The sequence below is a fragment of the Phacochoerus africanus genome, chromosome 3 (assembly GCF_016906955.1).
Source record: "Phacochoerus africanus isolate WHEZ1 chromosome 3, ROS_Pafr_v1, whole genome shotgun sequence".
NCBI classification, from domain to species: Eukaryota; Metazoa; Chordata; class Mammalia; order Artiodactyla; family Suidae; genus Phacochoerus; species Phacochoerus africanus.
In genome coordinates this window covers 153692011-153709208 of record NC_062546.1, presented here as the reverse complement: position 1 = coordinate 153709208, position 17198 = coordinate 153692011, and the positions used below count along the sequence as shown (strand labels likewise).

The window sequence follows — 17198 nt, the reverse complement described above, 5'->3', positions numbered from 1 at the left end:
TTAATATTATTCTGAATAAGATCTATCTCTCAATAGTAGTGTATTTCTAAATGATATTCTGAGAATCTTGACTGCATAGATTCCATGGCAGACATTTGAATAATACTATTTACAAAGATTTTAGTTTCGGTTTTATCATTTAATACTGGGGGAAAAAAGGGAAATCAAAACTTTATATTCAATGAAAGAAAATACCTGTAAAATACTTTGTAAACTATAAAATAAAATAAGCATATTGGTTACATTACATTCTTAAAGATAGAAATAAATTGGAAAACATTTAATTTGAAAAGAATGAAATCAAAGTAATGGCATCTAAAGGTATTCATAGTGAAATCAAAAAATGTTTATGACTAACTAGAGCATAGTTAGATGGCACCTAAAATACTGAAAAATGAAAACATTCTACAAGTTCACATATTGTGTTTTCGCTAATATTTCCCTTGTTATACTGTTTCACATATTTAAAAAAAAATGCCAATTTTATTTCTTACCATTCCAGACCTAAAAATGAAGAGGCTGGGATAACTGCTGACTCCTTTCATTCGGCAAAGCATCCTATCGTCGCCACAATTAACAGCTCCAATTCGAAGCAATCCATCCATTTCTCTAGCAAAGTCTCTCCACTATGAGAAAAAAATTTTTCTTTAAGATCATCTATCTCCTCCAAGCTATACATTCCTTTTTCTTTTATGGCCACACCTGCAGCATAATGGAAGTTCCCTGGCCAGGGATCAAATCCAAGCTGCAGCTGTGACCTATGCCATAGCTGTGGCAATGCTGGATCCTTTAACTCACTGCGCTGGGACAGGGATTGAACCTGTACCTCTGCAGTGACCAGAGCCACTGCTGTTGGACTGATCTTAACCCACTGTGCCACAGAGGGAACTCCAAGCTATATATTCTTAGAATATTTTTAGCAAATAAAACCATATACATGTGAAAAAATATAATTGATAGTTAAAATTACTATTAATAGAAAAAAAATCCTAACATATTAAAAAAAATCAACAGATCAACTGTAAATAATAAAATTTTAATAATCAGGATGTAAAAAAATACATACTGTGGGAGCTAAATCATGGCAGTGCGAACACCCTGAAGAGTAAAAGTTCACAAACCACAGTTCTCCAGAATTAACAGCAGCATCTAAAAGTACATAAAATGGAAACAACTCAGAATTATTTACTAAAGGTTTGTGCATATTTTAATTAAAAATTTTCATTAAGATCAAAATAAAAAATAGTTGTGTATCTATTATATTGCCTTTATCATTTTCTATAGAATTTGTTTCTATAAGAAGAAAACATACTATTTCAACTGTCAAATTAGCTATACCTTAAAAAAAACAAAAACAAAAAAAAAACCTCTTCCAAACTCTGAGTAAGAAGCAGCCTCAAACTGCATGAGCCATGTCACCACGAAGCTGTAAAAAGAAAGGAAGCAACACAAGGAAGCAAGGGACAAAACCTCATATGAAAGTTTGTGTGGATGAGAGAAATGAGAAGCAGTGACAGACTGATATTTAACCTCCTCTTCTACCATCTGAAGCATATACACGTGGTCAATCAATTCTGACAGCTACTCCAGGTTCTGAAAGAATGAAGACCTACTCAACATATTAAGGAAGGTGAGGAATTTAATCTCTGCTCTTTTTTTTTTTCATTTTACAGTCTGTTTACTACTCAACATGAGTCTTCTTTAAGAATTAATCTCTGCTCTTAATAAGACATATACCTTGGAAAACTGTATTATCTGAGATATTATTAGATCAAGGTTTTTAACAATTCAAAATAAGTATAGCTGTTAAAATAATAGACCTGAACACTACAAAATATCTACCCAACAATACATCACTCATTATAAAAAGATGACCTCAAAGTAAGTAAAAAAAATTTATTCACTTAATTATTTTATCATCTTAAGGATGATGAAAAGGTTAAGACATTCTTTTTTTTTTTTTTGGTTAAAGAGTTTCCATGTAATTCTATATCAAATTCAGTTATCAGTAATTTTTTAAAGAAAAATTTAAGTTAAAGCAAATTATAGTGAGAAATCAAAACATGCATGCTATTCTCTACATGTGTAACTGAATAATTAAGGTTAATTAGTAACATATGTAGGACTCAGTGTTCACTCATATTTCAATTGCAAGACGCATGGATCTATGGGAAAAATAGTTAATCCATACTCTACAGGAAAAGTGTATACATTAGGGCTTAACAGCTGTTCTTTGATAAAGTTTAGAAAGTCTGACAAATAGACCAATCTGTATAGGTTACTAAAATAATTGCCATGCTGACTTAGACCATTAACTGGCATGAATTTAGGTAAAATCTTGTATGTTCTCTACCCCTTTCTTCCTCTCTTCTCTTTCTGGGATACCTATAATGCAAAAGCTAGTACACATGACGTTGTTCCAAAGGTCTTTTCAACTGTCCTTATTCCCTTTTTTCTTTTCTTGTTCAGCCTCAGTGATTTCCACAACTCTGAATTCCAGCTCACTGATCATTCCTCTGTATCATCTGATGTACTGTAGATTCCTTCTAGCGTAGTTTTCATTTCAGTTACTGTATTCTTCATGTTACGTTCTTCTTTATATTTTCTAGCTCTTTGTTTAAAACCTTCTAACTTCTCACTCTGTTCATTCAATTTTCTCATGTGTTCTTTGAACATCTTTATATTTTGTGATGAGGGAAAACCCTAAATCCAAGGGTACTCTATGGAGCAAGGCTTTCATTAAGATTTGAAGGATAGATAAAAGGTTTACAAGGAGGCAAAAGCTAAGAGTTCATCACCATGAAATGAGCTTTTACAAAAAATGTTACAGGGACTTCTCCAAGTGAAAAAGAAAAGGCCACAACTAGAAACATGAAAGTTATGGAAGGGAAAAATACCTCACTGTTAAAGACAAATATACCATAAAGGTAGTAAATCAGTCATGTATGAAGCTAGCAGGAAGGTTAAAGAACAATATATCCACAATAAGTAACTGAGAAATATACAAAACAAAAAGAAATAAAATACGGTATCAAATCAGTAAATACGGTAGTCAGGGGAGTAAAAATGCAGGGCTGTTAAAATGTATTTGACTTTAAGAGATCAGCAACTTAAAATAACCACACATATATAGATTGTTATGTACACAGTGGGGAGTACAGTCAATAGCTATGAAATACCTTTGTATGGTGACATATCATAACTAGATTTACTGTGAACATTTTGAAATGTACAGAAATACCAAATCACTATGCTGTGTAATAGGTAAAACCGTGTCATAGGTTATTACACTTCAAAACCAAACTCATAGAAAAAGAATCAGATTTGTGGTTATCAGAGGTGGGGTTGAGTGGGAGGGTAACTGGATGAAGTTGGTTAAAACATACAAAATTTCCAGTTATAAGACAATTAAGTACTAGGGATGTAATGTACAACATTATAATCAACACTGCCGTATATTATATATTAAGATCTTTAAGAGCAAATCCCGAGAGTTCTCATTACAAGAAAATTTTTTTCTATTTCTTTAATCTTTTATTTATGTGAGACAATGAATGTTTACTGAACTTATTTGGATAACCATTTCATGATGGATATAAGCCAAATTATGCTGTACACCTTAAACTTATACAGTGCTGTATGTCATATCTCAATAAAACTAGAATGGAAAAAAATGATGTATGACAAATCTGAATGGCATTTATTTGTCACAAAACTTGTTCTAAGTGGAAAAAAAAATGTCTCCCATCTAGATACTTTGTTTTCATAGAGTACTTCTAACTTAGGTGCTCAGGTCCCACTGTTGTTAATAAAAATAACATTAAAAATATTTTTAAGGCTATATTATCACAGCTCAATGGGATCCCCCCCCCCAATCTTTGGCCACAACCATGGCACATCAAAGTTCCCAGGTATCAAACCTAAGTCACATCTGTGACCCACACCAAAGTATAGCAATGCTGGATCCTCAACTCACTGCGCCAGGGCGGGGATCGAACTGGCAATGCCACAGAGACAAGATGGATCATTAACCCACTGTGCCATAGTGGGAACTCCCTCAATGGGATGTTTCTGCATAACCCAATAACCCAGAATAGCACAAGTATATTTCAAAACGCAATTTCCAGCTTCTAAATTACACAGCTACAGTTAATGTCTGTTTAATATCTGTGCAACCATAGCTAAAAGCTTCTCTTAGCCTACAAAAATGAACAAAAAGGCATAGATACTTTGAGTTCCTTTTTAATTTCTTGAGGTTATCTTCAAAAGGATGCCTATACTGTGTGGGTGCTATTTAGAACAACTAGTGTTAAGTGCAAGATGTTCTCTGCTTTTGCAAATACCACCTAGAACTTGTTTATAATAATCATATAATACTTTTCTATGACAAATAAAAAGATAAAATGCATCATGTTTAATGGGAAGGATAAGAACATTTTCAAAGCTTTCAAAGTGAGTTTATTAGTCATATTTTCTCTTATGTACTATAGCTCAACATTTAAGAGTTCCACTCCTGTAGAAAGTAAACTATGTAATTTGGATTAACTCTTCCATGACAACTGTAGACCTGGACAAAATACAAGCAACCCAAACCAACAGAAACCACTGCTACTAGAAAGAAACCCACAACCAAGCAGGCTACTGTGAAATTTACATAGCACAAATTGATACTACCATCCATACTTGCCATCCTCCCTCAGCCTCTTCAACTAAAACTTTGTCTTAGCCTAGTAATACACAAGGTAATATTAGAGCCCAGACTGAACACAGGCAACTTTGTACTGAACCTATCAATGTTAGTTAATTACTTCTGAAAAATTGTCTCTAGGATTTTTTTATTTTAATTTATTCTTAACTATTTGGAATTCTATCTGAACTATTAGCAGCTCTTAACCTCTTCTCCACAGTGACAAATCTGAACCCATGTGCAATATAACCATTAGGGAGGTCTTTCCTTAGGGTGGATTCGTGGATTAGTCAGCTTGCAAGTTTTGTTCAGTTCCTCCAATTCTATCTGTAATTCCAAAGTTTTCTGCCCCATAGGACTACAAAATGCTTACTGATAGACTAGCAGATGAGAGACAACAATCAGAGAAAAAGCAATAGGTTCATATAACTACATACCAAAAAGTTATGATTCTGCCAGCTTGTGACATCACTATCAGTTCTATCAAAAATACAAATGAATCAGATTTTCCTCCATTTCCTTTGTAGGGAAGATATTCATTTTGCTTAGAACTTGTTTAAGTGTTCACCCTAAGACTTTTAACAAAGTACTGAATAGCAACCCTGCAGGCCTGAACTCACCAATACATGATGTAGAAAATAAGAATATGATGCAATTCTTGCTTAGAAGGAACTGCACCAAATCAAGTGTAACACATTGTTAGGAAATGATAATGAGAAATTATATACATATATTTTGCAACTGGTATGCTACTTTAGTTTTCTAAACTAAATGAGACTGTAATATAGCAGAATAAAACTAAAGTTTGATTTGAGGTAAAATGTATTGGTTTGAAGTAGAAAAAAAGAATATGTTGTTATATGTGTACAAGTTTGAAAGTATAAGAATCTAATCCAATGTTTAAGGTTTTCTAAAATGCAATGCAAAGCGTAGTAAAACTCTATTTTTATATCCATTTTCACACAAATCAAATTAAATCTGCTTCTAAAATAAACACACACATTCAAAACTCTGAAATACAAAAGTTCTAAAACCAAGAGTATTTTTGCAAATTTGCAGGAAACTCATCTGGCATACAAACTTCTCCTGAACTGATATGGGAGCTATGTATTATTTTTACTCGTTTTTGGTTTTTTTGGCCACTCTGGGCACATGCAGAAGTTCCTGGACTAGGGATTGAACCTGCACCACAGCAGTGACCCGAGCTGTTATAATGACACCAGATCCTTAACCCACTGAACCACAAGGGAACTCTTGAGAATTTCTAATTTTGCTTTGTTCATTTATTTGCTTTTTAAGGCCACAACTTGCGGCATAAGAAAGTTCCCAGGCTAGGGGTCAAATCAGAGCTGCAGATGCCAGTCTACACCACAGCCACAGCCCCTCAGGATCTGAGCTCCATCTGTGACCTACACCACAGCTCATGGCAATGCCGGATATTTAGTCCACTGAGGGAGGCATGCATCCTCATGGATACAAGTAAGATTCGTTACCACTGAGCCATAATGGGCACTCCTACTTCTTTTATTTGGCATACATACTTACGCATTTCACTTAATAAATATTATTTTTTAAAAAACTAGAGTTTTCTAAATAGTATACTGCCCCACATTCTGCTAAGAACTTTATTTTTTATCAGAACTTTACTTTCTTCTCATCTAGCTTTTATCCTCTATGCATATATGTGTACACCTTTTGTATGATTTGTATTACACTGCATGTATAATTTTGTAGTTTTCATATCTTAAATGTAAAAAGTTTTTAATGTGAAAAAATATGGAAAAAATAAGATATTGGTTAATTATTATTTCAAATGTATCAGTTATAAACAAACACAAGTATAAAATGTTGAAGATGTTGCTTAGCACTTCTAAGGTTTCACTTCCTCATCTGTGATATGACAGGAATAACTAGCTAATACACAGGAAAGTCATAAAAGTTCATTAACATAACAGAAGGAAAGTTGATGATAATAAAAGAAACTGTGAAACTCTCAACTATGATTATAGAACATTATTGAAATATAGCAAATGCCAAATTACCCTGCTAAAATTCAAAAAATTTCTAAATTCTAAATACATTTGTCCTTAAGAGTTTTAATTAAAAGACTGGTCTTAAACTAGTTTTTAGAGAATCATATGCCCACAAACTTACCAAATTCACTTCTATCCAATGTTATGATTTCAGGATCATCGTCATAAATGCCTAATTTTAAAAGTACATAAAATTACAAAATTAAAACTTCATCATAAAAATAAATTACCACAAAAAAGTCTTACATTTGTTTCAATCATCAAAAATCAGATTACTATATTAAATCTCAAAGTTGAAGAATGTGAAACATACTAAGAGGAAAGCAAAGAGTAAATACTACTACTGCTGATACATTTAAAAAGTGATCAAAAGGTATTAGTTGCCTGATATGGACTGTCATAGGAGTGTGTGTGTAAGGGTTTCCTAATATCCACATAATTTCAACTCCACAGAAAATTTCTATTACATTTTTTTAAAATTTCTTTATTTTGAATTAATTATACACTTACAGGAAACTTTAAAAATAGTTCAGACTTCCATTTACCTTTCACCCAGTTTCCTCTAACAGTGACATATTACATGATTTCAGTACAATATCCAAATCAAGAAACTGGCACAGTACATTACTGTTAACTAGGTTACAGACCTCGTTCACTTTCAGACTGCATGGTTCTTTCAGTAAGTGTTATTTAAAAATATTTTACATTGCTAAAAATCTTATATAATTAGAATATTTACAGAGGTAAAAGCAAAATTATTAATATAAATTTTATTAATGTGAGAAAATTTCTCATTACTTTATAAAATATCTAAATGTTAATGATGGATATATATCAGGGATCAGTAAATATTTTAGGTTTTGTGGGTCATATGGTTTCTGTCACCACTCTTCTGCCCCTGAAGTGTGGAAGATAAATGAGCATAGCTGTATTCCAATAAAACTTTATTTATAAAAGCAGGTGACATGCTGGATTTAGCCTGTGAAATGTAGATTGTTGACACTTGTTACAGATTTCGCAAGCAAGAGTGAATATACTTGAAAATATTATTTTGAAAAGAAATTCAGTCTTGAGAAACAAATTCTCTAAATATAAACTGAAAATATTTTATTCAGTCTAAGATAAAAGCATACTTTCAGTTCTTAGCCTGAATTTGAGGCTAATCAATGACTACAGGAACTACTGGGTATATAAAGAATCCCTTTTCCCTCGATACCTGTGTTTACTTTCCCCCTCCCTCAATCTCTTTAACTTGTTTTCTCTCTCAGCTCTTGCCTCATTTCTCATTCCTGTCAAGACCTTAAACTGTTATTAATCATCATTAATTAAGAAAGTATGGCGGAGTTCCCATGGTGGTGCAGCAGAAACACATTCGACTAGGAACCTTGAGGTTGTGGGTTTGATCCCTGGCCTCACTCAGTGGGTTAAGGATCCAGCATTGCTGTGAGCTGTGGTGTAGGTTGCAGATGTGGCTCAGATCCCGCGTTGCTGTGGCTGTGGCGTAGGCTGGAAGCTGTAGCTTGGATTAGACTCCTAGCCTGGGAATCTCCATGTGCCGAAGGTGCGAGCCTAAAAAGCAAAAAAGATAGTATGGCATTTCTATTGAAGTGACCATTATTAGTAAAGGAAACTTTAGTCAGTCTCAGAAAATAAGATGCTCTAAAAATACTGAAAGGCTTTAGTATTTAACTTTTTTTTTTTTGCCACTTTTGCAACAGGTGGAAGTTCACAGGACAGGGATTGAACCTGTAGTAGCAGTTGTGACCCGTGCCACAGCTGCCACAATGCTTGAGCCTTAACCTGCTGTGTCACAAGGCAACTTCCTTCAGTATTTAACTTCTAATAACTTTTTTTTTTTTTTGCCACACCTGCAGCATATGGAAGTTCCCAAGCCAGGGATCAAAACCGCGCCACCATAGTGACAACTCCAGATCCTTAATCACTAGGAAACCAGGGAACTCCTAATACAAATATGTTTTCAAGTTAAATAGTAATCCTTATTTTAAAATTTAACAAGATTATGATCAAACACCTTCATATCTATACAGATATCTACATGCTACTTGACTTTCCTTTTGAATTCCACTCCCCTGCTATATTAAAAAAAGGGTCAAGGAGACACATATTATCTACATAAACTAAGTGATAAAAGAAAACTTTCTAAATTTTCTGAAATAAATAAGGATTTTCATAATGAATATCATATCACCTTACCAAAATCATAACGATAATAATTCCAGCTTTCATACTGGCCTCCTCCTTGATTATCTGCAAGTCCCTTTTCTCCATATTTGTCATACTTTTTCCGCAGATCTTCATCTTTGAGTACTTCATATGCTTTATTTATTTTCAAAAAATCACTGTGTGCGTTTGGGTTATTCTATTAAAAATATTAGATATAATATTTGTTTCAGATACACAATGAAGTCTCTTCAGAATCTATATTGATTTAATTTAATCATGAGATTTGTGTGAGAATACCAAGATAAAGAAGAGTACAGTATAAATAATCATGCATTGAAGTAAAAAGTAAAATGTTTTTAAAGTTTAACTACAATCTTAAAAAAGTAACAGAAATAAGAATTGACGCCTCTGAAGGTTGACAGAGATGGTTGTAAAATGCACACCTTCTAAGACATGCAACTGAAAAAACCGATTAGTGAACCCTTGGAAATGCTTAATATTGTAAATATTATGTGTTACCTCTAAAACAATCACAAAGAAATTTACAGGTTATTTTTCTATTTGAGGCAAAACTCAATAAATTAAAAAAAGTATGTACCCTAATCTATCAGATAATTAAATAAGAACTATCACAGAAACAACTCAAAAACTGTTTCATAGAATTGTTTTCTGAAAAATGCTTTCATCTAAATACTCAGTTGCAGGTGGTCTACCATCTTTCATATAGAAACCTAATATTCTGAAATTTTAAACAAAAATCTGAGGAAATAAAAATTCTAAATAGAATGTGGACCTCAGGAAAAGATTACCAATTAACAGGAGTTTTAGAGAAATACTGATTCCAGTGATCAGTTTCATGAAATCAAAATAAAATAATCTTATTTAAAATTCTATATAGAAAACAAAAATTAAATATTTCTCCTTGATGACAAGTGAAACTCATTAAGAAAAAAATGAATTATAAAAATATGTTAAGAATTAAAACTAATACGGTTTTTACATGACACAGGGAACCCTATTCAATATTCTGTGATAAAGCTAAATGGAAAAAGGATCTGAAAAAGAACAGATGTTTGTATATGTAGAACTGAATCACCTGAACAGCCGAAATTATCACAACATTGTAAATCAATATACTTCAGTAAAACTTTAAAAAGAGGAAAAAAAACAGTATGTTTTTTGAAAGATTATAGGATACATCATCAAATATTTATAATTGAAATTAACTGGATGTGGCTGCCCTCAAGTTTTAATTTATAAATTCTGACTCTTAGACTTACACATGGGAGAAAACAGCTGAAGTTTAAGCATTCTATCATTAGCTATTATTGCCATTTTTAGCAAGACAAATTCTCCAAGTTTTAAAGAAATAATTTTTCTGTTACCATTCCAGAATACTTGATTTTAACATGCTTTACTAAGAAAACTACTTCTTTTTTGGGATTAATATCTGTAATAAAACTGTTGGAAATTAGTTTTCAAATTAAAAGGGAACTACATTTTCAGTATTGACATTCCTTTACACTGTTCTAAACCTAGAATATTTTGCTTCTTCTGTTTTTAGTACAGAAGCTGAATTATGGTTTTTGACGTGATTGTTCTTAAGCATTTTGAGCACTTATTTAAAATAATTTAAATATACAGCAAAACTTACCAAGACACATTAATTAGATAAGTTTAAAAAGAAATTTTTACCTACCGGGTTTTTATCAGGGTGTAGCTTCAATGCCAATTTCTTGAAAGCTTGTCTTATTTCTCTACTGCTTGCAGTTTTGGATACTCCAAGTAAACTGTAAAAATCCTGATCTGTACCCACTAAAATGGCCATATATACTAATAGAAAACAGAGAATGACCCTTTTCAAGTCTCTGATATAGGCATCTTTATTTAACCAGACTCCCATTGTTTTTCCTGAAGAAGTTCTGACTTAAGTGAACATTAAGATAATGCCACTGGTTCCAGTTGATGTAATATGCAAATTTGAGAACTTCTCTCCACATTACTTCAAAGGTGAATCAGGCATCATGAAGTGTCTCAAAATGTTAATCTAAAAAGAGAAAATTGGGTACTTAAAAATATATTAATAAAAAACACCTTCAACAACACATGTTACAAATGACATGGCCAGCAATACTATCTCTGGTAAATGGCAAGTCAGGTTGGTTCTCTGGGGGCCCTCTTCCCCCTTCTATATCTAGGTAGCCAGATTCCTGCTATCACTCAAGAGAGCAAATAAAGGCAAAAGGTAGCTATATGGTTGCAGTCAGCTAGAACACTTTACAAACCAACCCAGCAATTTGCCTTGATCAGCACCTGAACACCAAGGGGGGGGGGGTCGTTTCCTTCCTCCTTCTACCCAGCTTAAGCACTGCCCTTTTCATTTGCTTCCTTTTTGGTTATTTCTTCACCCCTTTTAAGGCTATCCAGTTTTCATTTCAATCGACCCGCCTATAGGAAATACCTTTTGAGAATGCTAGAAAGAAGGAGGAGATCTTCCAAAGGGTCTGTATATTTTATACAACTGGTCCAAAACCGGCAGTGAATTTATATTACTGAAATAGACAACTTATACACAATAAGCCATTTTCTTTGCCCTGAATTTTCTCAGAAAATGCTTGTTATGTTTAAGTAGATACTATTTTATATAACTAGTAGGATAACTGCAAGTTAATGGTGTAATTTTATTGCAACGTTTTCCTTTGGCATAAATTAAAAACAGAAAAACAAAAAGAGAAAAGGAATCAGTTCCGACATGCTCAGCTGTGTAGGGTAAAAATAAGATCACGTGGAAATTTGTATAGTTGAGTTCCAAAGATCTCATGCTTTGAAAAAAAAAAATCTAATCTTTCTAGCATCCTCAATTCCTCCTTCCTTCATTTAATCCTAAATATTTTTTAAAATTTTTTTCTCCTTACCTGTGAATGGTTTTTGGTTCATTTCTAATTCCGCCTTTTCACACCACCAAAAAAAAAAAAAACCTCTGTAAAATATAATGATAGAGATTAATAAACATCTAGACTAGAAAACAAAGCTTAGGAAAAAATAGAGAACATACTGTCAAACACCACTGGTACATGTGGGGTTCGTTCCCTGCCTAGTGGTGGTTCTCTGTACGTGTGGGCGTGCCTGACTCGCTCAGCGCCAAGCTGCGGGGACAGGTGGAAGCTGCAGGTAAATGCAACACTGTTAACTCCATGTTGCCACCACTCCAGAATGGGATGCAAGAATGGAAAAATGGAAACGTGGGTGAAACAGACTGTCAAGTGTTGCTGGTGTGTGCAATCTCAGGTTGGACTAACGGAGAAAGGAACCTGGATAACTGAAGTTAAAGTTAGAAACTGGAGCAAAAAAGCGAGGAACCGCTGGGCGGAGGAAGGGTGGTGCAGGTAGAAGGAAGGAAAACGACTGAGAGCGAGAACACAATAAACTGGGCGCAGAAGAGAAGAGGAGGGGGATTCCTGCACAAGGGCATTTCGCCCCTCCTTTCCCGGAGGTCTCAGGCCGCGGCCAGCATCAGCAGAACCCCGGTCCCCGGCTCCCGGCCCATCCATGCCCACCTCACTGTTGCGGGGTCGCCTCCTGCAGCTACTCCCCCATTTTCAATCCCCGTCGGCGGATCCTACTCGATAGAGCACAAGCTGTGCGTGCAGGAGTGAAGCACGCACTCGGTAGCCGCTGGCCCGCCGCGCCCGGAACGGGGGAGAACCAGCCGCACCCGCAGCAAAGAGTGCGGCCGGCTCTGGTCCGTTCCTCGCGCGGCGGTCTCCAAGGCGAGGAGGGGCGGGGACTGGCGCGGGGCATTGTGGGAAAGGCGTGGAGAACGCCGCTAGGGAGGACTAGCCGAAGGACCTGTGGGCACCGCAGGGTGGGGAGGGAGGTGTAGGTTTAGGTTGACGTGGCTGTCTGTGCAGAATCCGGCTCCGGCTCCGGCTCCGGCTCCAACCCGAGCTGCGGGAAGCGCCGTACCGACGAAGCCCGCGCCCCCACGTCAACGCAGCCAGCGCATGCCGCAGGCTAGATGTGAGACGACAAGGCCCGCCCCTTCCTGCTCCAGTTGCTGTGGTGACGGGAACCCCTGCCCCGCGGAGGGCGGGTTTAGGCGTGTAGTTTCCCTCTGACCCTGTTCTTAAAGGGAAAGGTCGGGCAAGGTAGGGCTATAGAGGATTTTTCTGGTTGAGGGGTGGGGGGCAGAAAGGGGAAATTTTGCGGGAAAGGGGTAGCTTGACTGAAATGACATTGATTGTAGTGTCAATTTAGAGGGTTGAAGAGATAGTAGGAAATTTGGGGAAAATAAAAATATTCATGGATGTGTGTGGGTAACAAACATTAGAGCATTCTGCGGCATTGCCCGTCTTCCTAGTCATTCCAACTGGAATTTGAGGAGTTGTCCATACTCCTCTCTCGCATCTTTATGTCTAAGTAATATGGAATAGAAACTGCATTTTTGGTCTGCAATATAACTAGAATTGAACTAGCTGCATTTGCAACCATCAAAAGAGAAAAAAACATCATGATGAAGAGGATGCTGGCTTATGACATCAACCATAGTATGAAATAAATTGTAATTGGTAACAATTTCGTGTAGCAAATCAAATAGCAGCTTATTAAAAAATGCTGACCATGCAGGATCCGTAACAAAACGAAGACATTTCTAGAAGTAAGAGAAAGTAGTCAGAACAAAGACAGAAATAATAGAAGCAACCTAATATAACAGCTAGTAAGTGCCAGGAACTGGTCTAAGCACACATGAGTTAATTCAGTCCTCCAAATAATCTTTTTTTTTTAACATAAATTCTTTAATCTTATATTAGCTACTTTGACAATAGTCTTTTCTTCCATTATAAATTAAGAAGCAATAAACATTGTCTAACCTATATTGTTGTGTTCTTAATTCATAATTTCCTTAGAGTAAATTAACATGTGGACTTCTGGTAAACACATGACATTGAAAAGAGTACATTTTCCTGAGCTATATCTTACAACTCAATTTAAAAACTGTAAAGACAACAAAAGCAAAATCTACAGACTTAATCCTGGAGACAGAAGTGAGTGAGACTTTCATAAAAAATTCAGAAGGTGGAAAAATATCAGGATAAACGGTAACAGATTGAACAAAGGGAAGAACATTGAAACCCAACATGCCTGAATCCAAATAATCTTATATGATAGGGATTTATTATATCCACTTCACAGGTGAGGAAACTATACACACCTGAACACCCTAGCTCCAAAGACTGTAATGTTAATCATTATGCCGCATTGTGAGCCACCAAAATCTTTAAATTGAAAAGCAGAAATAAAACTAGAGAATCAAGCAGGGGCTAGATGATGGGGGTTTTACTCCACCATGAAGCCGTATCTTGCAGGTAATGAGAAAGCTAATTAAAGCTTTTAAGTAAGGTACTGAGTCTGTATTTTAGATCATTCTGTAGCTATGAGAGAGTGCATACAAACAGGACATGACTGGAGAAAAGGAGAGCAGTTAGGAGAATGTTAAGACAGAGTAAATTGGGCAAGAAATGGTGCTTTGTTGATATGAGCGATAAAGGATTTAAGGTTAACTTCTGATTTAGGTGTCTGAGTACCACTCACTGAATGAAGATGTGTTTAGGGAAAAGAAAAAGGATTCTGATCTGGATATGTCTATTTCAGTTTTACTAGGATATGTCCAAATAAAGATATACAGCATAAAATTCATGGAAAATCAAATAGACAATTTTATCAATTATCTGTGGTGGTGGTTAGACCCATGAGTATGAACATGATTACCAAGAGAAAGTATGCAGAATAAGAAAAGCTGTGGACCAAGGATAAAATCTTGGGGAATTCTAATATGAAGAATGTTTCACAGCCAATGAAACATCAATATCTATGGAAAGAAAGAAAATGTTTGCAAATCATATATCTGATAAAGGGTTTATATCCAACATATATAAGGAATTCATATAACTGAATAGCCAAAAAAAAAAAACCCCAAAAAACAAAAAACCCAAAACAAACAAAAAATCCAATTAAAAAGTGGGCAGAGGATCTGAATAGACGTTTTTCCAAAGAAATACACACAGCCAATGCTTACATGAAAAGATGCTCAACATCAACGGAGTCCAAGCTTGCTGCTTGCTGCACAATCAACCAATAAATAATAACTTGTTGGGGCAAGGAATAGTGACTTTATTCAGAAAGCCAGCAGGCCAAGAAGATGGCATATTCATGTGCCAAAAAACCATCTTGCCTGAACTAGAATTCAGGCTGCTTTTTTGTCTTTTGAGGGCTGCACCTGCGTCATATGGAGGTTCCCAGGCTAGGGGTCTAATGGGAGCTGTTGCTGCCGGCCTACGCCACAGCCACAGCCAATCGGGATCCGGGATCCAAGCCGCCTCTGCGACCTACACCACAGCTGATAGCAACGCCAGATCCTTAACCCACTGAGGGAGGTGAGGGATAGAACACGAACACGTAACCTCATGGTTCTTAGTCGGATTCGTTTCCGCTATGCCACGATGGGCACTCCCAAGCTTCTTTTATACTAAAAGGGGAGGAGTAAAGTCAAACTATTTCCTGGTCTGGAAAGCCTCTGGAGATGTGTTAATTTCTTTCTGCTTACAGTCACTCACAAGTGAGCCTGGTCAGAATGTTTCCCATGAGCTAAACGAAGGCATTTTAGTTTAATACTTATTACCTGGGAGGCAGGGGTCCCAGAGATGGGCCATTGTGATAATTTAAGCTTATAGGCAACAGCCCTTTTGTTATTAACTTAGAATAAAAAGCTTCTTCCCTATTATATAATCATCACAGAAATGCAACTCAAAACCAAAATGAGATATCACCTCACACCTGTTAGAATGGCTATAGTCATAAAGAGACAAATGCTGGAGTGGATATGCACAAAAGGGAACACAGGCACTGTTAACAGGAATATGAATTGGGGAAACCACTATGGAGGTTCCTCAAAAAGCTAAAAATAGAACTACCATATGATCCAGCAATTCTATGTCTTGGTATTTTTTAATCAGGAGAAAATGAAAATACTAATTAGAAATGATATGTGCATCTGTATGCTCATTATTTACAGTAGCCAAGATTATGGAAACAGCCTAAATGTCCATTAAAGGATGAATAGATAAGGAAAGTATATATCTTACTCAGCCATAAAAAAGGATGAAATAATTTGAGACAACATGAATGGACTTTGAGGGTGTTATGCTAAGAGGAATAAGTTGGCAGAGAAAATACCGTGTGATCTCACTTATATGTGCATTCTAAAGAAAACCCCAAAACAAAACAAAAAACAAGCTCATAGATACAGAGAACAGATTGGTGATTACCAGAGGGTGGGGGTAGGTAAAATGGAAGGTGTCAAAAGGTACAAATCTCCAGTTATAAGATAAATAAGTCCTGGGGATGTAATGTACAGCATGACAACTATAGTTAGTAATACCATGTTGTATATTTGAAAGTTAAGAGAATCAATCTTTTTTTTTTCTTTTGTTGTTATTGTTGTTGTTGTTGTTGTTGCTATTTCTTGGGCCGCTCCCGCGGCATATGGAGGTTCCCAGGCTAGGGGTTGAATCGGAGCTGTAGCCACCGGCCTACACCAGAGCCACAGCAACGCGGGATCCGAGCCGCGTCTGCAACCTACACCACAGCTCACGGCAACGCCAGATCGTTAACCCACTGAGCAAGGGCAGGGACCGAACCCGCAACCTCATGGTTCCTAGTCAGATTCGTTAACCACTGCGCCACCACGGGAACTCCAAGAGAATCAATCTTAAAGTTTCTCATCACAAGAAGCAAGTTCTGTAAAATTCTTATTGTGGCAATCATTTCACAATATATACAAACATCAAATCATTATGTTATACACCCAAAACTAATATAATGTTACATGTGAATTCTACCTTAATTTTAAAAAGAGTGTAAGCTCCAAAAAGACAGGGATAGGGATTTTTGTTTGTTTTAATTACTATTGTATCCCCAGTTGTTCCTGGCATGTGATAAATACTAAATAAATATTTTTTTTGAATGAAACTTGTTAATTTGAGAAGTGACCTGAAAAAGAAGAGCACATCAAGGAGATGATCAGAGATTCTCAAAAAGAACTAAACATCAAAGAAGTTAATACAAATGATTCAGGTAAGATACTGACTAAAACTTGTTTATTGGATCTAGCATTTAGGAGGTTATAGCCCCCATAGGAAGTACACCTTTAGTGGATGGTAAGGGTGAAAGTCAGATTTCAGTGGACTGGAAATTGAATGGGAGGAAATGAAAATTGTAAATCTATAAGACTCTCT

At 35.8% G+C, this 17198-nt stretch overlaps 1 protein-coding gene across 1 annotated transcript in view; it reads right to left on the bottom strand.

Moving 5' to 3' along the window:
• The window catches only part of DNAJC10 (DnaJ heat shock protein family (Hsp40) member C10), a 56805-nt gene extending 44109 nt beyond the window's left edge, over nucleotides 1-12696 (bottom strand). The window contains exons 1-7 of the mRNA XM_047773021.1: nucleotides 12462-12696; nucleotides 11820-11884; nucleotides 10604-10951; nucleotides 8935-9100; nucleotides 6842-6892; nucleotides 1067-1149; nucleotides 495-626 (exon numbers count right to left, since the gene is read on the bottom strand). Of these exons, the coding sequence (XP_047628977.1) occupies nucleotides 495-626; nucleotides 1067-1149; nucleotides 6842-6892; nucleotides 8935-9100; nucleotides 10604-10807 (636 nt within the window). The 5' untranslated portion in view covers nucleotides 10808-10951; nucleotides 11820-11884; nucleotides 12462-12696. The remainder of the gene's footprint in view (nucleotides 1-494; nucleotides 627-1066; nucleotides 1150-6841; nucleotides 6893-8934; nucleotides 9101-10603; nucleotides 10952-11819; nucleotides 11885-12461) is intronic.
• Between the last annotated feature and the right edge of the window lie 4502 nt (nucleotides 12697-17198).